Genomic DNA, 24302 nt, shown 5'->3' with positions numbered 1-24302 from the left:
CTAATACATAAATTTGACTTTAGAGTTCAGTTCGATATTTACGTTTTTTTGTCCTAAGTACTGGACTTGATACCAAGATTTAACTTTGGACAAGTAAGTTAAAGTAGTAAATTAAATTTTGAAGGCAAATGTAAATACTATAATATATATTTACCCTACTTCAAACTAATTTTGTATCATTTAATCAATTATACCTCGTTAAATTCATGATTCTTCTAATACAAGATCAAAATAAAAAAGTTGGCTATAATACGGGGGCATGTACTGTACTTGTACCGTTCCAATCCGTAAATGACAGGTGTCCGACTCCCATTGGCGATGTTGCGAAAGTAAGTGGTTTTCCGATACGTGCGACGCCTGCAAATCCAAGGGCGGAATTCGAGATCAAAAGCGTTTTAAATCCTTTGGCTGATAATTGATACGCCAGATCTTCTACTTTCTCCCAAAGTTAAAATCATTTTTTTTTAATTTAAAGTCGAGCTTTTAACAAGGAATCGAATAATCCCCGAATAATTTTTTATATTTTAAAAGGCCAGTCCAATAACGTTGGGTTTCTATTGTACATGGATGAAATGTTTTTCAAATGCCGGTTATAAATTTAACAAGTGTTGCGACAGCCAAATTGTTTATTGATTAATTACGGAGTTTAGAGGTTAATTAATCAGTGATTTTCTACGTCAGCGAGAGATTCTTGGTGTATTTAATTAGTGTTTTGCGTTTCTTGTGGTTCAATGAAGTCAGCTGTGCGTTGGATCTTCGAGTCGAGTTACACTTGTTTATTGCTCTTTGCGATCTCGATGGCTACAGGGAGAACGCGTGTTGCAATCAACGAGAACGTGGCAAAATATTGTCTTTCATTGTATTATGTTGACAATTGATTTCCGAGATTCGGATTTTGATTTATTTAAAAAAAATATTATTATTTTTAAAGATTAAGATAAATATTGTTGGAAAAACAGATAAGCAACTTGAATTATATAAACGGTTGAATGTGTGCTTAATGCATTACACAAAAATATATATACATCCTCCTTACACGCTTATAAGAGTACGATGTACTTCACATCCGCTCCATTTTCATATTAGAAAAAAACTTTCATTAAAATTTGAATTTAATTTTGAATAGTTTTTTTTTATGGAAAATTACGCATATAAAACAAGGGGAAAATTTTGGGGGAGGTCCCTGAATTCCACACAAGTCTAGGGACCTCTTGTGGTTTTTGGCTCGTTTTATTTGTGTTTTTAATACCACAATTTTCCCCAAACTGAGATTGAGACCAAGAAAACAAAAAACACTCGGAGCTGAGTAGACGTAGGACCCACTCAGTGGAACACGACCCAACAAAAAACCATAGAAGAACCGGGGCCCACCTGACTCATCACCCCGCTGGCTTTATTTTGCAATGGGGTCCTTGTCCACTGATGCTGCCCGTAAAACCCGGGTAGACGGGCAGCTACATCCAAATTCCGAACGTAATTTACAACCTTTTTCATTTACCCACGGGTACGTGCGGCCCGATGGGATCGCCCAGCTATACGGGAAACGATACCGAGTTATCGGAGGGGATGCGAATTTGTTCAAATCACTGAGTTGGATGGCTGTGGTGTGGGTCGAATTCGACCGCTATAGGGGGAATCAATTATTGAGCTGTGGACAGCTAGCACGTGCTTATCCCCTATTGTTGGAACTCGGCCGTGTTAAGTTATCATTACAATATTCAATAATATTAACTATAAATATAAATAGTTTTTTAATAAAATTTATTTTTAAGGTGGTGTTTGTTTTTACATAGGTAAAAAGTCTGTAGTCTGCGGATCACATCTGCAGCAGTAGAGGTGGATTAAAAGTTTACAACCTGCAAGGAGAATACTGTTTGTTTTTAACGTTTGCAGACTGCTAAAATGAACTGAAATATAAATAAACTGATTTTTTAAACTTAAAAGAGTTTTACAATACTGAGATTTAAATAATTTTAGTTTTACAATACTGAAATTTAAATAATCCATACAACTACAATAATAAATTATTTAAAATAAATTAATTCATATTTTAAAATAAATCAATATATACTAATAAATTATTTAAAATAAATCAATCTATACAACTACAATAATAAATCAATTCATATTTTAAAATAAATCAATCTATACAACTACAATAATAAATCAATTCATATTTTAAAATAAATCAATCCATACTAATAAATTATTTAAAATAAATTATTTTAAAATAAATCAATCCATACTAATAAATTATTTAAAATAAATTATTTTAAAATAAATCAATCCATATTTTATAATAATTTATTTTATAATAAATTATTTTAAAATAAATAGCCTTATTAAATTATTTAAAATTATTTTAATAAATAACCATATTTTATAATTGTTCTTGAAGAGGTTTGAAGACTTTTGAAGACATAAAACCATGTCTGCACCAAGAAGAGCTCGCGTAGACGTTAGAAAAACTTATGTTTTCTAAAAAACAAACGGTCTGCGAAACCTAATATCTGCACGACGCTGACCTAAGAGGTTTGATTAATAATACTCCAACTATTGAGTAATAATGTTAATAAAATGCGAATTTTATTATTTACAAAGGACAAATATCCTTATAAATGTATATATTTAAAACCAATTTAACATGAAATCAATCCGTCCCCTGAATTAATTTCAAATACGTGTCCTTTTTCTATCATTTCAACTCTAATGTTGTGGATAACTATAAAGGAAAAACCACTTTGATAAATATAAATACAGTAATTGATTTGATCTAAAAAATTAAACATTCGATCTTTGAATTTTTTTAGAACATAAGTCCATGTATAGATCTAATACCAATTATAATCTTTTCCAAATTAGCGTCGTTTTAACCTTTTCTCCACTATGAACATATATCCTCTTAACCAATGTCCTAATCTAATCCTTTAAAAAAAATATTCGAATCGAAGTTGCATGAGGAAAGTTTAGACCTAACACGGTAAAAAATAATGATTTTTTTTTCATTTGCTGCAAGGTGGCTTATACTAAATCTAAAAAATTAGTAATTTTCTCACCATGTAGTCTTTTCATAAAGAGAAAATAATGTAAAAGAAACAAGCAAGCAGAGGACTTTGTTTAATCATATATCAGAAAAAAAAAAAAATACCTTTCTCCTGTGAATGTTGGAGTGACGATGATTCTTTAAAATTATGAAATATAAAAGTTTGACAAGGCAAGTACATTTTCAAGTTCTAAGTTTACATATTTTATGTTAACTTACGTGTGATCTATGGACTACAATAAGCAGCATGTCAAATACTCCACCACCTATATATATATATCAGTGCTGATATATAATTCCCTTTGCTGCTTTTATGCTACCATGCGTTATCGAGATTCGAATCTTCAATCATGGTCGACTAGCCCTACTGTATTTTGATTAAATATCAAATAAAGTTAACCAAGTAGAATCTCTTTAGATATTGGTTCAGTCTTGACCATAGAAATAAATAGAACAATATATATTCAGAATTGCATCAGCATCCATGAGATAGATCTGAAGGAAGAGCACTAACCAATGAACATAATGGCAACCGGCACTTTTAGCCTGTGAGAGCTGAGTTGAGTGCACTATGAACATCAATCCCGATTTGTGCTTCAGCTTTCTCTAACTCAGTTGTGGCTGAGCTCAGCTTCTGTGTGAACTCCACAAGCCCTTTCTGAACAAGGTTAGCATCGATTCGATCGAGTGGGGCAGCCTCGACAGCAATTACATCTGCGAATGAGTTATGCAGGCTCGACATTCATGTGACAACTCGTACATCTCTCTCATTGTTTCCATCGAAAGGGTCTCCAGGGAAGGGATGATACTATATTTTATCAAGGGTCAAAACCAGGATGAATCCTTTTTTCTTTTTATTTTTTTTGTGGGGGGGGGGTAATAAATAGTAATAAAATGGGGGTGTCAAGGTTAATTGTTAAACCACCAATTTAAAATTAAAAAATTAGGGTTCAGGGTCTAATTTCCTAAATTTGAATCATAAGCGCTGAAAATAATAGTCTTTGTGATACTTATGAGGGGTTCCATTCAATAGTGTTGACAATCTTTATTAAACTAAAAAAAAAGGTTCTTAACATAATCAGGAATATTAAGGAGCTAATATGAGAACAGATAGGCTTCCTCATACTAAATACAACCCTTCACTCTCTTTGTAATGACCCTTATCAGTGTCACGGTAATTATAATGACCCTTATAACTCCTAGCTCTAAAAGGAGCACCTGAATAGGCATGGAAAAGCAAGAAACAACAAGTACTAGAAAAATCTCCTAAGAGATGTTTCTGTGGGATAAATGGTGCTGCAGGTGCAAGCTATGTGACGTCAAATAATAAATTTCTGGAAAGTATAGTATACGTCATCAGCTAAGGCAATTTGAAGAAGCTCGTGAAATTACAGAATTAGAGAAGAAACACTAAATTGCAGAGCAACAATACAACTATAGGTTCAGAATCTATAAGCCATTTGCGTTGTAATTTTTTTCTCCTACCATATTGATGGGCGGTTCAGGTAATACTGACCCGATGAAAAGAATTAGAGATACACTGAACGGTATCATCATCAATAATATTTACTATACTTGTTTCATAAGGCAAATATTCGAAATTGGAACTGTGGAACAATTAGAGACCTATTATCACCATTACAAAATACAAACTGAACTTACTAATATAATTTCAGATAAAAAAAGGTTGACCTTGCCACCATTTTCTATTACCAACCATACTTAACCACCAGCATTGAAAACAAAAGGAAAATCTCTTAAATAGAAATAAAAAACGAGAAAAGAAAAAGGAAAATCCAAATGTTACCTCTTTGGTGGCCAACTAAGAAGCATAAGGGAGAACGAAATTGACGGTGAGCTTGGAGGGAATGGAGGAAGGGGTAGGGGGTCGAGGCTGCATGAAAGAGAGAGAAGTTTTGGGAGGATCCATGGTGGGCATCACTTTGTTCCACGCTTCCAATAGCCCCATTGCTCGACGCAACATTCTCGGAACGGTTTCGGGGTGGTTCGCTCGGCTCTCGCAAGGTCGGATACGGAGCATGTGGGGTTCTTTGACTCACTTTTCCCTCCCTCACTCTTTGAAAAATGGTGTTTGGGAACTGAAAAATGGAGAGGAGATTGCCAAAATGGGCTTAAAATAGGCAACCCACCGATGGCTCTTTGTAACTCGGTCCACTAATAGCCCGTAAGCAGAAAACAGAAATTTACGAACGAAAGCCTATATATATATAAAGGGCGGCTGCTTTCCCCAAGTTAGGCCAAATGCTCAATCAATTTGAGACAAAATTTAAGGTCCTCTAAGTGCCTCCTCAATTTAAGGACTTCTATGGGCTGCAAGAGTTGTCCTTAATTGTGTAAGGTCTGGTCCTTAGTGGACCATTTTGGCACACAAAAGTCTTTGTTTGAGCAGCAGTTTTGAAAAGGTTCAGTCCATCGAGAACTTTCAAAGGTTTCGTCTTTATTCACTCAGGGCATCAAATGTTTAGTCACAAATTGGCCATATGGCTTTTATGTGATATACTTTCTTTGGACTTATATTGTAGTTTGGTTAACATTCGTATGATACAATGCGGTTACCTTGTTTCTGTTTATTTGGCTTTTGCTTAAATAGTGCAAGCCTTTGTCTGGAAATATAACACTGCTCTAATTACTTTAATTATCTTTCATTGTAGAACCATGTGGTATCCATAACTTTTTTGGATTTGTGGACACTTACGTTGGAGGTTTCATTGTTGATCAGGAACATATATTGATAAGAAATGCCCATTTACTGGCACTGTTTCTATCAGAGGCCGTATCCTTGCTGGCACTTGCCATAGTGCGAAAATGGTGAGGACCATTATCGTCCGAAGGAACTACCTTCACTTCATCAAGAAATACCAAAGGCAAGATATCCTTTTTATTTTAACGTCTTCATTACCTTGCTAGATATCTTGGTATATTTTTCCCCAAAGACTATAATACACATTGATGAAAAACTCTCATGCATGTCATCTAATGTGGCGTTGCAATATTTTTCCAGATACGAAAAGCGCCACTCTAATATCCCAGCTCATATATCCCCATGCTTTCGTGTTAAAGAAGGAGATCACGTTATAATTGGGCAATGCAGGTTCATTGTTTGGTTTCATCTTATCCTTTGCATATTTATCGTCTCCATTGTGCCCCCAACCTCCCCACCGTAACCGCTACCGCCCACACGTGAAGATTGTTACTGACCTCTATACTAATTTAAAAACAAACTTTGCAGGCCGTTGTCGAAGACGTTGAGGTTCAATGTCTTGAAGATCATTCCGGCCGGGTCATCTGGTGGCGGGAAGAAGGCTTTCGCCGCCATGTGAGAGGTCAGCTTTTGAAATGGTGAAATTGCGGTGTCAGGGTGTTGAGGTGTATTCCCGATAGTGTTGGTTTTGGTTTAATTTGTGTATTTTGATGGACATAATTTCTGGGGTGGAAATCCTATTTTTACAATTTAGAGGAACTATTTATGTTCTGTTTTCTGAGTTCTTGAATGAAATGGATTGTTGTGTACCGGAGAAAGTGAAGCTTGTCCCTAATTAGTATCGCCATCTTCTCCCGTTGTTGGAAAAAGATAATCCTTGTAAATTCCAAGTGTTTAATTCGGATTCGGTCCACCACTCAAACCAAATGTATATACATGCGTAAGTGTTTAATTTGGAGGTGTAATTTTGAATTCATTGCATAGGTGTTCTCCTCTCATTTTTTTGTGTGTGGATAATTCTGATTTTATTACCCAAATCAAGGTTTAGTTACAACCAATCCACCAATCTACAATGAAAGAATGAATCTGCCTACAAAATGATTGGTTAGACTATACCCCAAGCAATACAAAGCATTAAATTAGTATTATCAAGTCTGTTAATATTAGTTCCCCTAAGACGGATTCCAACAACGCTTTAATATCTTTGAGCAAGCAATCAATTTCTATAAAATTGGTTTCTATAAAAAAAAGTTCTATTAATTTTCAAAGGTTTTGTTAATTATAATGCTTTTAAGAAAATAATTTGTTTTTAGAAGTCTTAGGAATGGAATTGATTTATTTTTTCAAGGTTGGAATTGGATATGTGACCTAAAAATTTCTTACATCTTTTAGACAACTGATTCATTTTTCAGGATCTTCAAGAACATTATTTTGTCAAAACTAATAAAGTTTAAGGATTGGTAAAGAATGTTTTAAAGTACGAAATTTCCACAGATTAATTTAAAATGGGTTAGTCTGGGGATTAGTATAGAATGTTTTGAAGTTTAGAGAATATTTTAGAATAGAAATCATAATTTGGGGACCTCTTATTGTAATTAACTTAGTGATTTTTGTAAAAATCCAAAACTCTTTTTTTTTTTTTTTTTGAGTTTTCCAACAAAACTGTAATATATGTATATATTTTCATTCATGATTACTTGATTTAAATTCCCACAGACAAAAAGATTTAAATTAATGGTTGAACAAGAATAGTCTCAATAGGAACACGTGGCTGGAAAAATGTATAAAATGACAAGAGGATATGCAAACACAAGAAGAAAGGGAAATGACCATTATAAAACGACGAAGTCTTCATAAATGTAAAGAAATGGACTGTCGTCTTTAGAGAAATTATTCCACAACCAGAAATTGGTTGGTTCCTAGGGTTGATTACAATCTTTATATTATGTTGCATAAAATCAAAGCGTGAGTGATTGAAACTCGTATCCTTTCTTGACATTTCTTTCACGGCCAACCAAATCATTATATACTAATAATCCAAACCAAATCTTATTTGGTCTTACATAGGATTCGTATTATCTTTAAAGTTGTTGTTTAATAGATAACGCAAACGGCAGACGTTTTCTCTCTTTTAATTTAAATAAAATAATATTAATTATATCGAACTTGAGAGCCGACATCCTATTAGTGTCCAATCCCCCAAGGGGCCATATAGGGAACTAACCTGAAAAGAGATCCGAAGAGTAAGAGGTGCAAATCAAAACACAGAGGGACCAAACATGAAGGATTCCAAGAGCCTGAGTGCAAAGGAAGCAAAGCAACGAGAGAATTGAGAAGGTGGCTTACATTTTCAAGCATCGGGTGGTCAAGCAATAAAAACTCGGGAGCCTTAAATGAGGATAGGTGGTATTCAGGGTTTGTTGATCCAAGAGTTTAATGTTCTCTGATGCAAGACCTGCTGCTCTTACACGACACCATTTGTACCTGTTCTTCCATTCCACCATGTCCTTGTCGCGTTTCATATTTACCTTCTTTTACAAAAAGTTAAAAAAAAACAATCTATTTGGTTAAATCTCATTAATCGAATACAAACCAATTTATCTCGGCGGTTAAAAGAACCTCTGCAATAGGGTAATTGAGAGTTCATTATCAAATTATTAAGAATATTTAGAATAAATACTACTTTGTAATTATCTTATCTTAATAAAAAATCATTAGCCGAAAGAGATGGTGGTTACTTGTTAGATCCGGCGAGGCGAGGCCAGTCCCGCTGCTGTAGGTGAACTAAAATCATCTCATTCTGTATATTGTAATCTAATAACTAAGCTAAATATTGTTAAAAACATATTAAATATCAGATGAAATAATAACTGATATAATAATAATTTTAGTTCTCACAAGAGTTTAAAACTTTTATATTTGAAATTTCTTTTTTATTCTTCTATAAATGTTTCATTACTTTCTTGTTACTTTCGTGATACAATAACAATCTAATATTACTTTGTTGTTGTTTCATGACATAATATAATTATTTTATTATTTCTTTGATCTAACATACTCGTTTGATTAGAAGATATAATAAAAAGAATTATATTAGTAGAATTTATAAATAAATGGGCTAAATTTATTAAGTTATTTTATATTAATAACAAATTGATAAAAATATATGAATTTTAGAGATTAAAATTATTATTATATTAAATCATATTATATTTTTCACTTATTATTTCAAATTTTAATGATATATTTATAATAATATTTTAATAAATAATTAAATACTCTCAACCATTTGACAGTAAACGTTCAATCACCTTGCTGCAATTGATGGTACTCAAACCTGTGACTTCTAGAAACAACAACGATTCTTTTAACCACTGAGATAAGTTGGTTCGTGCATAAAATCATATTTTTTAAAAAATTCATTCATTATCAAATATATATATATATATTAATATATGGTCTATAATCTGTCTTATTTGTGCAGCCACATAGGTGTCTACTATTCCTGCAATCTGATGCTATATCCGGCTTTAGTATATAACTTTTGTGCATCAAATTCAGTACTCCTTAATTTGGCTATCATCCGACACCAATTATTGAATAACCACATGATAAAAGAATGATAATTCAACTAAACAAACGGCTCATGAGAATGATCAGATGCTAAAATCAAATCCTCTACCCATCCCATATCTTATGCTTACAATTTCTTCTTTCTTCTAAATTTCTTAATATTATAATATCATCGAGAGTTGAGATAGATATAACATTTTATATTAAAAACGTAAATATTTATAAAATTATATTAAAATTTTAAGAATATAAAATTATAAAATATACTTAAAAAATAAAAAAAAATACTTAAGTTATATAAGAATTTAAATTTAAAAGTAAAATAGAATTATCTCTCAACATCTCTTCGATCCATCCATATGTTATATAGTGGCGGCAGACATCACATTTTTGATCAATAAGATAATTGTATATAAAAGTTTGTTGGATCGAGAAATAAAATAATTTAAATTTAAAATTTATAAAGTAGGATGTTTAGGAAACTAGACATGTATTGTTATTTGTTATATATAGTGATATTTTGAGTAAACTTCTCTTATTGATTATTATATTATGCTTTAACAAAATGATTATAATTTGAGGTAGAGTTAAAAAATTTTAAAATATAAAAAAAGAAAAGAGAGCTTATTAAAATACAAAAACTAAATGAGATAATTAATTACACATGGAATCTCAAAATCATTATCTCATTTTAAATTAATCTTTAGACTTTATAATATTTTATATTGGTCTTCAAATTATCAGTAAAATTTTATTTTAATTCTTGCATTAATTTGGCTTAACTCTATTAGTTAAAAAATAATCTATTTTTCTAAGGTCTTGAAAATTGAACCTGTAGAATAAGTAGAGTTAATAGAACGTTAACAGAATGATCAAAATGAAATGATAGTTCGAGAACTAATAAAGAATTTTTAAAAGTTTAGAGACCAATTTAAAATGGGTCATAATTTAAAATTTGATGTAGAAGATTTTAAAGTTCCAAAACTAATTTAAGACAAAATCATAATTTGGGTATATCCTATGCAATAAACTCAAATTAAATCTATAACTTGCATACGGAAGACTTACGATATTGAATTGGCCAGCTGTTGGTTCGTTGAAGCATGTTTAATTTGGTGGAGCTTCAGTTGCTTTAACTCGCTCTGCGCGGAGTCTTTAAATTCTGCGACACCCTATTTACTGCCCCTCTTCCTTTGCACTTTATTTCAATTAAATGCTGTCTCAAAATTAACCCAACAAAACCACCTTCTCCTTCTCAAACATCTCTTATTCCATAGCATATACATTTCTATGGCGTCGATGTCCTCGTCGCCGCCTCTGTTATACGGCGTACTCGGAGGACCTGTCCCCGCCGTAGAAGTTAATGGAAGTGAACGCTCGCATTCCTCGTCTTCTTCAATTGAAAGTGGGAAGTCGAGTATTATAATAATAATTTTGATCCTATCCATTACGCTGCTTGTTTCGGTTTCTCTCTGTCTTCTTTTGCGGCAATTGAACCGGCGTTGCTTGCGTCACCTATCTCGTTCGTCGACTTCTACAATCATCGCCTCTGCCTCCAGCCACCACCACCACCGTGTCAGTCCGGAGCAATCGCCGACGGCTTTGTTGCTTGATTCTCTTCCTCTTTTCACTTTCTCTTCCATTACTAGCCGCTCCAATAACAATTCGAAGACCGGAGATTGTGCTGTTTGTTTATCGAAGTTTGAACCGGAGGATCAATTGAGGCTGCTCCCTCTCTGTTGCCACGCGTTCCACTCTCATTGCATTGATACGTGGCTTAGCTCGAACCAGACTTGTCCTCTATGCCGCTCGCCTCTGTTTGCTTCCGAGTCGGATCTCATCAAGTCATTGCTTCAGTCGTCTAATGCGACTGAACCGATCGGAAGTGGCCGCAGAGATAGTTTCCAGGTCGAGATCGGCTCCGTAAGTCTCCGACGACAACCAGGATCTGAATCGGGTGAGCAAAGAAGGTCTTACTCCCTCGGCTCATTTGATTACATAATAGAGGAAGAAACAGAGGTGACCAGGAATCAAACGCATCAAAGAAACGTGTCCTATAAGGAAGAGGTCGCCGGTGCTGAGGCAGCTTCGGAAGCGAGCCTCGCCGCAGAGGTCGCTACCGGAAGGAATTGGCTAAAGGAATACCTTGATAGGCTCTCATCTTCGTTCTCGTCTCGTGCGTTATCTTTTCGTAGTTCAGGCAGGTTCTTTACGGGGAGCAGTCGCCGAAGCGATTTCGCCGGCTCAGTCGGAGATTATGACGTGGAAGCCAATCGCATCGGCGAGGAAATCAGCGAAATGTTTCGGTGGTTTTCAGGTGTATAATAGTAAAAATCTTATTCGAACTTTGACGTAGGGACATACCCGCCGTTTTCTGCTTTTCGTTTTGATTAGTTTACCTTACTCTACCTTTTGCTCATTCCACTCTTTTCCGGATCGAGAATATCGTAATTCGTATACGTCAGATAGTGAGCAAAAAGTTTAAGAAATAGAGTGGACATAGCAAAATTTCTGAGTGCAGGCGTTTTACTTTTTACCGATTTACCCGCTGTAGATAAAGAGTCTAGAATTCAAGGAAGAGACAACATTTACAAGGGTAAATTACATGATTATCACTAAACTTTACCCTCTCTCTTATTTTACTCACTTTACTTTCAATTTTTTTCAATTTGCTCACTGAACCTTAGACATTGAACATTTTTAGTCACTCGACCATTAAATTTCTAACGACGTTGTAACTTTGTTATATTAATTGAAAAAAATAAAAGTATAGTGAGTAAATAAAAGTGAGAGTAAAGTTCAATGAATAAACGTGTAATTTATCTTCTTAATTTTAAGTCTTATGTGGCATGTTTTATTATTAAATTAAGCCACACGAGCACCCAGTTACTGAGTAAACGATCGAGTGACCAAAAAAGTTCAATGTTTAAAGTTTAGTGAGAAAATTAAAAAATTAAAAGTATAGTGAGTGAAATAAAAGAGAATAAAATTCAGTGAATAAGCATGTAATTTTCCCCATGTACAATCTATTCCCGGGTAATTTTGTATGCAGCGACTAGCGAGAGCGTTAAAATTGGTTTAATGATCCAATGGCTCACATTTGACCTTTAAAATCTTACGGTAATATTTTATGTAGCCAGATCGTTACAAGTTGTTTGATCATTTTATACTTTGAATTTGATAGTGTTTATAAATAAAATAAAATAAAAACTTAGTTAATGTATGTTTCCCTTAACCTTGGTTTTGATCTGTAATTTGGTCATGATTTTTTTGTTAATAGGGCGGAGGTAGGTGGAGCGGATCTATTATCATAAAATTTTAACCATCAATTGCTCACATTAGACCTTAAAAATCTAACGGTACCAAGCAGCGGAATATTACTTTTTTGTACTAAATTATTACACTCCAAATATAGTGTGTACATAAAAGATTTGTGAATTCGGATATGTCACTATTCGCTTGAACCAATTGATATAAAGTTGTTTTAATTTAATTCGAGACTTTAAGAATGTAATAAAGTTAAATATTTGATAAAAATTTTCTTTTATATTTATGATCATACATGTAATCTTTTACATAAATTATTAGAACGGATAGATGGGTGACACATATGATTCACACCGAGCTCTCTCTCTATATATGTATATATCATTACTTATAGTTAAAAATAGAGCTCTTTCAGTCATCGACTGAACATGATTTCTATTAACCGAATTAATCAAACCAAACAAAGTTCAGTTATTTCGGTAGGTTAACCGAATTAACAACAAAAATTTATAACTTTTAAAATTAAATTAAATTAAATATAATATAAGTATTTTGTTTATTTGGGTTAAAATTTAATTAGGTGTTAATAATTTAATGAATCTAGTATGTTCAAAAAATAATCGGATCTTAATTCTTAATGAGTTTGAGATTAAAATATATATTTAATATATATAATAATTTTAATATTTAATAATTTCGGTTAATTCAGTTAATTAACCGCTTTTGAACCGAATTAACCATTAACCGAATATTAAAAAAATATTAACCATTCTCCGACATAACTAATTTGATGGTCGATCGAATTAACTGAACTAATTTGGTTCGATCGGTTAATTAGGTTAAAAACTGAAAAATGAACACCCTTAGTTAAGAAAGATAAATTATAATAATAAGCATTAATTGGATGTAAAAAGAAAGAGAGATCCATTAATTGATCGAGTTATAATGTTTACATTATCTCATATTATACTAGTTCAAATCAATACATATATCTTGAAAATATACTATCTCTAAATAACATTATAATACATTTAATATTTTCTATTTATTTAATATGCATATTTACGGTATAATTATTAATATTTGACTCGTTAATACAATTTTAATACTATTGTAATGACCTCTAAATATATAAATAATAATTATACTCTTTTTTTGTTATATTGAATATTTTTCACCCCAATTCAAACTTAATTAGATTTGCCTTATCTTAAAAAAAATTGACATGAACTTGAATTTCAAAAAAAGATACCCCACAAATATTGAATCGAGTATAGTTGAAAGTCATTAAATCAGGTATCCCAAGGTGTCCCCAGGCTTCGCTTGAGACTAATCATCCGAGGTACTATCGGGCACGAAAGGTGGGGACCTATCCCAAGAAGGTTTTCTGCATCCACAAGGGCTCAAACTTGAGACCACTTACTTAAACGACCAAAACCCCTTCCGCTCATGTCAACCTTCGTTGGTAGAAATTATAATATTTGATAGTACTAGAAACAAGGGTGTATTTATTTGCTTATTGGGTACGGGTAGATGGATCATTTAATCCAGTCAGTCACTCTCCCCATTTAGAAGTCATTGGAAAGGCCAGAAGCAATAAATTAGTAGTTAGAAGTGGTAGCCCATTAGGTTGGGAGTTTGTTTCATATTTAGCAAAGTATTATATTATCATTTTATTTAGTTTACTTTTTTAAAAAAAAATTAAAACGATACTGAATTTTATTGAAACAGAAAAAGATACAACTTAATAAAGCACTCGATCAAAGAGAGAATTTCTGAGACTAAATCCATCAAAACACTCAGAAGTGTTATATTAATCGAAACATTATTTTGAATTTAACGTCTGCATCCATGGTAACCCAATAATCATCAATAATACTCTTTTGTCTCTATTCAACTAGAGGCTTCAGAACGATGAAGGAGCGACAAGCGAATCAAAGCAAACTTACATGATGTTTCCCAAACTATATCTGAATACATCGACAAACCACCACAAAAGGAAATTTATCAATTGAAAGGTCATCGACAATCACAAATCAAATACGAGCGGCGTGAGAATCTCTACACAATCGCATGTCTACCACAGAGGTGGGTGAACAATCAATCATAAAGCATATAAAATGTGCCACAAGAGTAGAGTTAAAACGTGCCAAAAAGGAAGACGAGCATACCCAAAATACGTGAAAAAGTAAGAAATCAAGCAAAATATTTTTTTTACTAAAAATTAGAAAAACTGAATAAAAATAACAACCTGAAGTAAAATATAAAAAACAATGATAAAGGTGAACACCCATAGTCAACGATCAGTATTAAAAATGGTGTCTTATTGTCGATCAGTCAATCAAAATAAATAAAAAAGGTCTTGCTCTATTGGTGACCTAAGCAATTGAGTTTTGGACAATGAACGTGATGACCTAAGCAAAATAAGCTTGAAGACAAAAGTGTAATAAAACCAAAGGGAAGACACATAATCGATGAGGATTTAATGATGATTATTACTGCATAGGTCACATTTTGCTTTCAGCTTCTAACCATTGTTGAGTTCCTACTCTTTCATTTATTTATTTTAATTTCCATCTTCTACTTTTAAAAATATAAATAAGCTTCTTACATGGCATACGGTTACTTTTAAGGTTGTACTTGTATACATTTCGATGTTCTAAACCATCCACACACGACAATTTTCATAATATTTTTTATTCTTGTTTATACATATATAAACAATTGTTAGGTATGGCTCATAAATATACCAGTAAAGAGGATAAGAGATGGAGCGGAGTGAGCGAACATCAATTGTCCTTACAAAGAAAGTCTCGTTGTGGGGTTACGAATTATGTGGGTTGGGGGTGCGGGGGCGCAGCCCCGCGGTACGGTACATGGTTGATTTTGTAATTATGTACTAGGGTTTTCTATTATAAATATAGATGTAACCTAGACCTAAAATATCATTGAATAAAACTTCTAGCGCCGCCTAGGCACCGAGGACGTAAGCACATTGCCGAACCTCGTAAAATTCTCGTGTTCTTTTGTTTTCTTTACCCGTTTTCGTCAACAATTGGTATCAGAGCTCAGTAGCAAAATTCGAAGTCGCGAAATTCGATGGTCAGGGTAACTTCGGATTATGGCAAACGAGGGTAAAAGATCTATTGGCGCAGCAAGGGATCTTGAAGGCTTTGCGACCTACAAAGCCGGCGTCGATGGATGAGGAAGATTGGGAAGAATTGCAGCAGCGAGCGGCAGGAACCATACGATTATGCTTGGCGGACGAGGTCATGTATCACGTCATGCATCTATCGTCTTCAGACGAAATTTGGAGGAAGTTGGAAAGTCAGTTTATGTCCAAATCCTTAACGACAAAATTGTATCTGAAGCAGCGGCTGTATGGGCTGAAGATGCAGGACGATCACGATTTGGCGCAACACGTGAATGTCTTCAATCAAATCGTTTCTGATCTGGCTCGGCTTGATGTGAAAATTGAGGATGAAGACAGAGCGATGATTCTGTTGTGTTCGTTGCCTCCCTCTTACGAACACATGGTGACTACTCTTACATATGGAAAAGAGACTATCAACGTTGAGGAGATTACTGCAACCTTGTTGGCTCACAACCAGTGGAAGCAGAATGCAGGGGAAAGCTCTCAAGCCGATAGATTATATGTCAAGGGTAATCGAGATCGTGGACGGAAGCCAGAGAAGGCAGGGTCCGGGAAGCGGAATTCCAGATCCAAATCCAGGGATAAGAAGATGATTAACTGTTACAAGTGCAAGGAGGCGGGACATATAAAGCGAGACTGTCCGAAGTTGAAAAAGCAGACTGATGAGAAGCGTGATGGCTCATCCAAGTCTGTGAACGTGGTCGAGGATGATACTTCTGATTGCAGTGAGGGTGATATGCTTTCTATTTCAACGACACAATTGACGGATGCTTGGATTCTTGATTCTGGATGTTCTTATCACATCACGCCAAATAGGGAATGGTTTTCGACATACAGGCCAGTTAATTCTAGTTCGGTTTATTTGGGTGATGATCGATGTTGCAATATTGTTGGTATTGGTGATGTCAGAATTAAGATGCACGATGGCTCCGTTCGGACGTTGAGTGATGTTCGACATATCCCAGACTTGAAGAAGAATTTGATTTCCTTGGGCACTTTGCACAAGAATGGTTTTATCCCTAAGGCTGACGAGGATAGGGAAACCATTCGGATCGTTAAAGGAGCATTGACTGTGATGAAAGACAAGATGACTGCAGGGAATATCTACAGATTGTTAGGGAGTACCGTTGCAGGTGGAGTTCACTCTGTTGAGTCCTGTGATGATACGACAAAATTGTGGCATATGCGCCTTGCTCATCTTAGTGAACGTGGTATGGCAGAATTACACAAGAGAAACTTGTTGCATGGTGTCAAAAGCTGTAAGCTCGATTTTTGCAAGTATTGTGTTCTTGGTAAACAGACTAAAGTCCGTTTCAAGACTGCGAAGCACACAACTCAAGGGATTCTTGATTATGTGCATTCTAATGTATGGGGGCCTTCAACGACATCGTCTTTGGGTGGATCTAGGTACTATGTTACTTTTATTGATGATTTTTCACGGAAAGTTTGGGTGTATTTTTTGAAACAGAAATCTGAAGTTTTTGAGAAGTTCAAGCTGTGGAAAGCTGAGGTAGAAAACCAAACAGGACGAAAAATCAACTGTTTGCGGTCTGACAATGGTACGGAGTACACAGATTCACAGTTCTTACAATTCTGTAAGGAGCATGGGATTCAGAGGCATTTTACAGTGCGCAAGATACCACAACAGAATGGTGTTGCGGAACGAATGAACAGGTCGTTGAATGAAAGAGCCAGATGTTTGCGGTTGAATGCGGGGCTTCCCAAACACTTCTGGGCTGAGGCTGTTAACATGGCGTGTTACCTTATCAACAGATCGCCAAGGGCATCGCTGGCTGGGAAAGTTGCAGAAGAGGTATGGACTGGTCATGATGTTAGTTTTGATAACTTACGGATTTTTGGTTGTCCTGCTTATGTGCATGTACCTGCTGATGAGAGATCCAAACTTGATGCAAAATCGAATGAGTGCATTTTTCTGGGTTACAAGAAAGGTGTCAAAGGATTCAAGTTCTGGGATCCAGTTGCGAAGAAAGTTGTGATTAGTAGAGATGTCGTTTTTGATGAACAGTCCATGTTGCAGCAAAAGCAAGACACGACAGTGGTAGATTTCGAGCAGTTTCCAGTTGAGAAACCAGAAACTTCTCAACCGACTTCTGGTGGTTCCACTACGGATGATTTGCAGGATTATAGTCTCGCCAGAGACAGGGTGAGATGGACGAATATAAAGCCTCCGAACAGATTGGGTTTTGAAGACTTGGTATCTTTTGCACTTACTGTTAGCAGTGATGATCCAGTTACTTTTCATGATGCCGTTACTAGTCAGGAAAACGACAAGTGGATGACAGCCATGGTTGAGGAGATGGAGTCTTTGAATCACAATTGCACATGGGAGTTAGTTCCCCTTCCTGAGGGTAAGAAGTCGATTGGTTGCAAATGGGTGTATAAGAAGAAACCAGCAGTAACAGAAAATGAGAGGGAGAAGTTCAAGGCTCGTTTGGTAGCGAAGGGTTTTGCACAGCAGAAAGGAGTTGATTATGATGAAATATTTTCTCCTGTGGTCAGGCACACTTCAATCCGAGCAGTACTTGCATTGGTGGCTAGTTGGGATTTGCATTTAGAGCAGATGGATGTTAAAACTGCTTTTTTGCATGGTGATTTAGAGGAGCAGATCTACATGCGGCAACCTGAAGGTTTCACTCAACCTGGAAACGAGCATTTAGTTTGTAGATTGAAGAAATCTTTGTACGGGTTGAAACAGTCTCCGAGACAGTGGTATAAACGGTTTGACTCCTATATGATCAAGATTGGCTACAACCGATGTGAGTATGATTGTTGTGTCTATGTTAAGAGCCTTGATGATGGTTCTTTTATTTTTCTATTACTGTATGTTGATGATATGTTGATTGTTGCGAAGAACATGGATGATGTTATCGGTTTGAAAATTTTATTGAGTCAGGAATTTGATATGAAAGATTTAGGTGTTGCAAAGAAAATTCTTGGAATGGAAATTTGTAGGGACAGAGACTCAAGGAAACTACGGCTATCTCAACAGGGTTATGTTGAGAAAATGCTAGAAAGGTTTGCGATGAGCAGCGCGAAACCAGTTAGTACTCCATTGGTGAATCACTTTAAGCTCTCATCAGAACAGTGCCCTAAGACAGATAAGGAAGCTGAAGATATGGCAAAGGTTCCGTATTCTAATGTTGTTGGCTGCTTGATGTATGCGATGGTATGTACTCGTCCTGATTTAGCTCATGCTGTTAGTCAAGTTTGTAAGTACATGTCTAAACCTGGTAAGCAACATTGGGAAGCAGTCAAGTGGATCTTTCGATACTTAAAGGGTACTGTGGGACATGAAATTGTTTTTGGCAGTCAGCGGGATAATCCTTTGGTTGTAGGATATGTGGATTCAGATTATGCAGGTGACTTGGATAATAGAAGATCTACGACAGTGTATGTGTTTACTCTTGGTGGAGGGCCTATTTGTTGGAAGTCTACTGTTCAATCTGTCGTGGCACTATCTACAACTGAAGCTGAATACATGGCAGCGGCTGAAGCTGCAAAAGAAGCTTTATGACTTACTGGTTTAGTGAAGGAGTTGGGTGTTCAACAAGGTGGAGTTCAGTTGCTTTGTGATAATCAAAGTGCTATTCACTTGGCTAAGAATCAGGTGTATCGTGCTAGAACTAAACATATTGATGTAAGGTTCCACAAGATCAGAGAGTTGGTTGCATCTGGAGAGGCTTTGTTTCAGAAGGTACATACTGCTGAGAATGTCGCTGATATGTTCACCAAGCCAGTTACGACAGACAAGTTCAAGCATTGCTTGGACTTGTTGAATGTTTCGAGTTGTTAAAGAAGCAAGGTAACCCAACCCACATTGAAGTTTCCAAGGGGCAGGATATTCGCCAAGGTGGAGATTTGTTAGGTATGGCTCATAAATATACCAGTAAAGAGGACAGGAGATGGAGCGGAGTGAGCGAACATCAATTGTCCTTACAAAGAAAGTCTCGTTGTGGGGTTATGAATTATGTGGGTTGGGGGTGCGGGGGCGCAGCCCCGCGGTACGGTACGGGGTTGATTTTGTAATTATGTACTAGGGTTTTCTATTATAAATAGAGATGTAACCTAGACCTAAAATATAATTGAATAAAACTTCTAGCGCCGCCTAGGCACCGAGGACGTAAGCACATTGCCGAACCTCGTAAAATTCTCGTGTTCTTTTGTTTTCTTTACCCGTTTTCGTCAACAACAATATATACTCATTGGTTCAAAAGTATATTGAATGTTTAAACGTATTTGATTTTATGTTTTTAATATTTATTTTCTTATTAACTCGAAAGATATTGAATATTTAAATATAGTTTATTTTATTGATGAAAATAAATATGGTACGATGATCATAGACGGTTCATCCCTTTTAATTTGAATGAAGAATCTTAGTCGATAGTGTAGACATTGAATGAAGAGATACATGAGAAGAATTAGAGATAGAACTAGTAAAAAAGAAAGTCAGAGGAGAAGAAGAATGTTCTTCTCGTCTTTTATAAGAGTTTATATATTTATCTCTCGTGCGTGTTGGTGTCAGACTTAAGATCATAATTGTTTTTTTATAGATCAAAAGAATGTATAATACAATCGCCAGTCAATATATCTGTCTCTAACGAATTTCTTAAGTTTGTCAATGAGCTTATCAAGAGTTTATAGTCGAACATAATACTTGTTTTATGACAGTTTCTCCAAAGGATGTCTTAATAAACAGAAAAGTTACAAGTGAAAAGAAGAGTATTTGTGAAGATATAATATTTCATACTCCAGAAGGTATAACAAACTTCATATATTTTTCTATGTTGCAACGACTATATAAAAGTAATTTTTAAAAGGGCGATAGATGCTACTACATATTTTTGTGACTAATTTAACTTTTTATGGTATATACTCGGAGCTTTAACCCTAGATTCTGAACCTACTGATATTCTTCGTTTTAATATTAAGTTTGAAAATCAGGTTGAAAACCCATGAATTTTCCCTTCCTTCCAGTACTGTGGGAAAACACTAATGGCATATCCACCATATTAGATACTCTCTCTGATCATAGACAATGCTTGTAATCCAATGTTGAACAGATTAAACAGTAACGCTTGCATCAATCACTTACTGAACCTAGAAATGCAATGCTTGAAAGATGTATTACTCCATTTATGGTAAGGGAAAGGCCAATTATTATTTCAATAAAATGGATTTAAATAAGTACCGACAAAGATAAATTTATAAAATTTTAAGATGATGAATACAAGTTGTCAATAAAAAAATACTTAAATTATATGAGAATTTGAAATTTTCAAAAAGAAAATGTCACGTGAGTATCCTCAATCCTTCCCTGGATGGAAGGAGCAACTTCCATAATTTCGTAAACAACGATGGATAATGCATTAGCAAAGAGCAGAAGTTAAAAGACAAGTGCAAACGAAAAAATAGGAGTAATTTTGAAAGGTCAGATAACATCCATGCAATGCAAGGTGTTTATTGCAAACTGAAATCTGCTGTTGTTTGGTGTATAAACAAGTTCAGGTAGTACCGCACCAAACACAGATTCAAATCATCGGTCTTAACCTTGTTATGACGGTAAACTCGTACAAAGCCTAAAATGTTGAACAAAACAGAGCAGGAGATGTCATCCTTCGTCCCAAATGAAACTTAAACTAGAGAAACAAACACCCTTTGCTATTAACCAGCCATTGGATGATTATATATGTACACGATAGCAAGGTTGCAGGAGTCAATTTTGTCGGCCTCCTTGTCTGGAATTTCCAGCTTGAACTCTTCCTCTAAAGCCATGACAATCTCCACATTGTCCAAGCTATCTAACCCCAAATCTTTCTGGAAGTGAACATCGGGTGTCACCTGCAAGTGATCGATAAAGTTGATTCAGACCCCAATAAGTCCTCTTTCAGGTATTCATTTTGACTCCTATTATAAGGAATGAACTTTTCCATGCATTTGGACTGCAACGGTTAAGGTTTTTCTAAGAAGCAAAAAGTTAATAAAAATACAGATTGGAGACAAGAAACATCAACATTTGGAAATGATTACAAGAAAATAGTATAAAGATGGGAAACAAAAGACAAAGGATGCCGGTTGAACATACATAGAGGCATAAGATAATCTCCTAGATCAATACCTTTTACGTTATTCACAATATTCCAAGAGGAAAATGAAAATAGAAGTGACAAGATAGTCAATATGGTGTTTTGCATTCTTTGCTCCAAGAACATTATTATATCATTACAATGTCAAGATATCACATAATCAATAAAAGAAGAAAGAACAAAGATTTAAAATCCATCTTTATATAGAGGAGAATTAATAAACTCGATGTTACCAAGGATGCAAGCCCTTCTTACTCTTAGTAACGAACTATGCCCTCATATTCAAGGTTATGCACATGGCTGTGAGAGAGCTTAGTTCATAAAAAGCTATCATCTTTCATAGAAATCGTTACTGTCTACCCTAAATAAGTACATTCATCTATAAAACCAGAAAACAAGTAAAATATTGTTATCTCCATTGAGTAGTTTATCTCAAAGTTATGTCAATCAAAAAAGCAAATGATCCATCAAGACCACCTCCTCCCACCTGGGGGAGAATTTAGCAGTTAGCACAACCCGACAATTTCGACCAAATCTAGAATGCAGAATCAGCTCCAAATGCAAGCTTCAAGTTAATACTATTACTGAAATTGCTTCCTATTGAGACAATGAACCTGAAGTTTTCACTTAAACAAATCCACAAAACAAATGCAATCAATGGATTATATTAAAGCAATCTTCGAATTTTAAGCTGATTTTCATAACCCACATTTTTTTCTAGAAAACCAAAGAATGACATCAGATCAACCAAAGAAAAGGGTACCTAATCGATCCCACATATTCAACTGAGGGAAACAAAACCAAATCTGATGCACCGACTATAAATCGGGTCAAATATCAAGTAAGTGCAAAATCATTTCTTTTTAAGAATCGAACTAACGAAACATAAAATTCAACGATTGGGTCAGAAAAAAAAAAAGAGTTATGAAAAATGAAAGTGAGTAAAGAAGGGATAAACCTTGGAAGGGTCGACTTTGGGGAAGCTTTTGATAACGTCGAGGACTCTGTCGATTACTTCTTCTTTAGTAAGGTGATCGTCATGCGATGAGAACAACCGGAGGAAACTCCGTTGGGACTGAGGCCTTGTTCCGATCGCCGGTAGGGTTTGGACGGGAAGCCGAATGTGGCGAAGTACGGCGGCTCTTAATGCCATTCTCTATTTCCTGCGATTGTTGTTAGTAACTAACAGTGAATTAACCATTTTGAATGTTAGGCTAGTTAAAATAAGGCAACCGGATGATCATGCGGCGTGCACGTGCTTCTTCTAATCAATCATATGTGTCCAATTATTGATTTAGTCCTTCCTTCAGAATTTGGGATATAATCTCTTTATTTAATTTGACATAATTTACTCCTTTAATTTTATAATTTCAGTCTAAATTAGTAATATTCATTACCTAATTTGATTAAAATGTTGACATAAACTTTTATATTGAAAACATTATTTTGCCTTTCTAACTCATCACGTTGATAAGAATTTTATGATGAAAGTGGTGTTTTAAAAAATATTTAAGATACCGTTATAAACAGAATGATTAACCATGTTATATATATATATATATATCAGCATAACTGTAAACCTAAAATGTAATTATGATATTTTCTTATTACTATTGGGACAAAAACTAGCCACCTAGATCACATAAGGGTCCAAGAAGGAAAATGTTAAAAAATTAAACCAAAAAACTCGAACAAAATAAAGATAAGAACAAATCTGACTGCACCGACAAACGAACCACAAAAGGGGATGGAACTATTGAAAGACCACTGACAAATCGCAAATTAGAGTCAAGCGACATGAGAAAACTATTCACGAATGCAATACGCGTATCCAAATCAATCCGAGAGCTCAAAGAAGGGAAGATTATGATAACAAATAAGCGTCATCTTGATCAGTCATGGTGATGTCAAATCCAACCCTAAAAAAAAGATAAACGGAAACAACGGTAAAAAATCGTAAACAACTGCAAAAAAATCATAAGATACCAAAAGACAAAGAAAAATGTGTTACAAAGGAAGGGATAAACGTGTCATAAAGACAGAGAGCATGTCACAAAGACATAATTATTCTTATTAAAAACTAAAAAACAAAGAAAAATAACCAACATGCGTCAACCAACATTAAAATCGGTGTCGCTGCCAATTAAACAAAATTAAAAAAGAAAAATTTGGATTGATCAATAAAATTAATATGAGTTGTAAATAAGAAGAAAAGGGAAGAGACTAAATCTTTAATTTGGACATAGTGAAAGAATGAAACCATAATTTAATCTCATAATAATAAGCTAAGTTAACTTGCGAGAGACCAGTTCAATACTAGTGGGCACTAGTAAATTGAACACTCAAAATTCAACCTTTTTTTTATATACATTGTTAAGTTACTTGTGTAAGAGGTTTTAAACTATGACCCTTATTTTAAGTTAATACATAAATCTT

At 34.7% G+C, this 24302-nt stretch overlaps 3 protein-coding genes across 3 annotated transcripts; 2 read left to right on the top strand and 1 right to left on the bottom strand.

The window, feature by feature from the left end:
* Window positions 1–5745: 5745 nt before the first annotated feature.
* LOC120179932 (40S ribosomal protein S11-like) lies at window positions 5746–6424 on the top strand. The gene is made up of 3 exons (XM_039185381.1): window positions 5746–5928; window positions 6066–6155; window positions 6294–6424. Exons 1-3 carry the CDS (start codon window positions 5870–5872, stop codon window positions 6382–6384), a joined length of 240 nt encoding a protein of 79 aa, XP_039041312.1. The 5' UTR covers window positions 5746–5869; the 3' UTR covers window positions 6385–6424.
* A 4111-nt stretch (window positions 6425–10535) lies between these two features.
* LOC120179975 (E3 ubiquitin-protein ligase ATL4-like) lies at window positions 10536–11898 on the top strand. Its single transcript, XM_039185418.1, has one exon. The coding sequence runs from the start codon at window positions 10629–10631 to the stop codon at window positions 11661–11663; it is 1035 nt and encodes a 344-aa protein (XP_039041349.1). The 5' UTR covers window positions 10536–10628; the 3' UTR covers window positions 11664–11898.
* A 9318-nt stretch (window positions 11899–21216) lies between these two features.
* Window positions 21217–23062, bottom strand: LOC120179912 (acyl carrier protein 1, mitochondrial-like). Its single transcript, XM_039185363.1, has 2 exons — window positions 22825–23062; window positions 21217–21621 (listed from the first exon to the last, which is right to left on the bottom strand). Exons 1-2 carry the CDS (start codon window positions 23017–23019, stop codon window positions 21445–21447), a joined length of 372 nt encoding a protein of 123 aa, XP_039041294.1. The 5' UTR covers window positions 23020–23062; the 3' UTR covers window positions 21217–21444.
* Window positions 23063–24302: the final 1240 nt, after the last annotated feature.

Source organism: Hibiscus syriacus, unplaced genomic scaffold, assembly GCF_006381635.1.
Source record: "Hibiscus syriacus cultivar Baekdansim isolate YM2019G1 unplaced genomic scaffold, ASM638163v2 tig00112471_pilon, whole genome shotgun sequence".
NCBI lineage: Eukaryota > Viridiplantae > Streptophyta > Magnoliopsida > Malvales > Malvaceae > Hibiscus > Hibiscus syriacus.
Note: the sequence above shows the minus strand (reverse complement) of the source record. Positions and strands in the feature narration are given on the sequence as shown.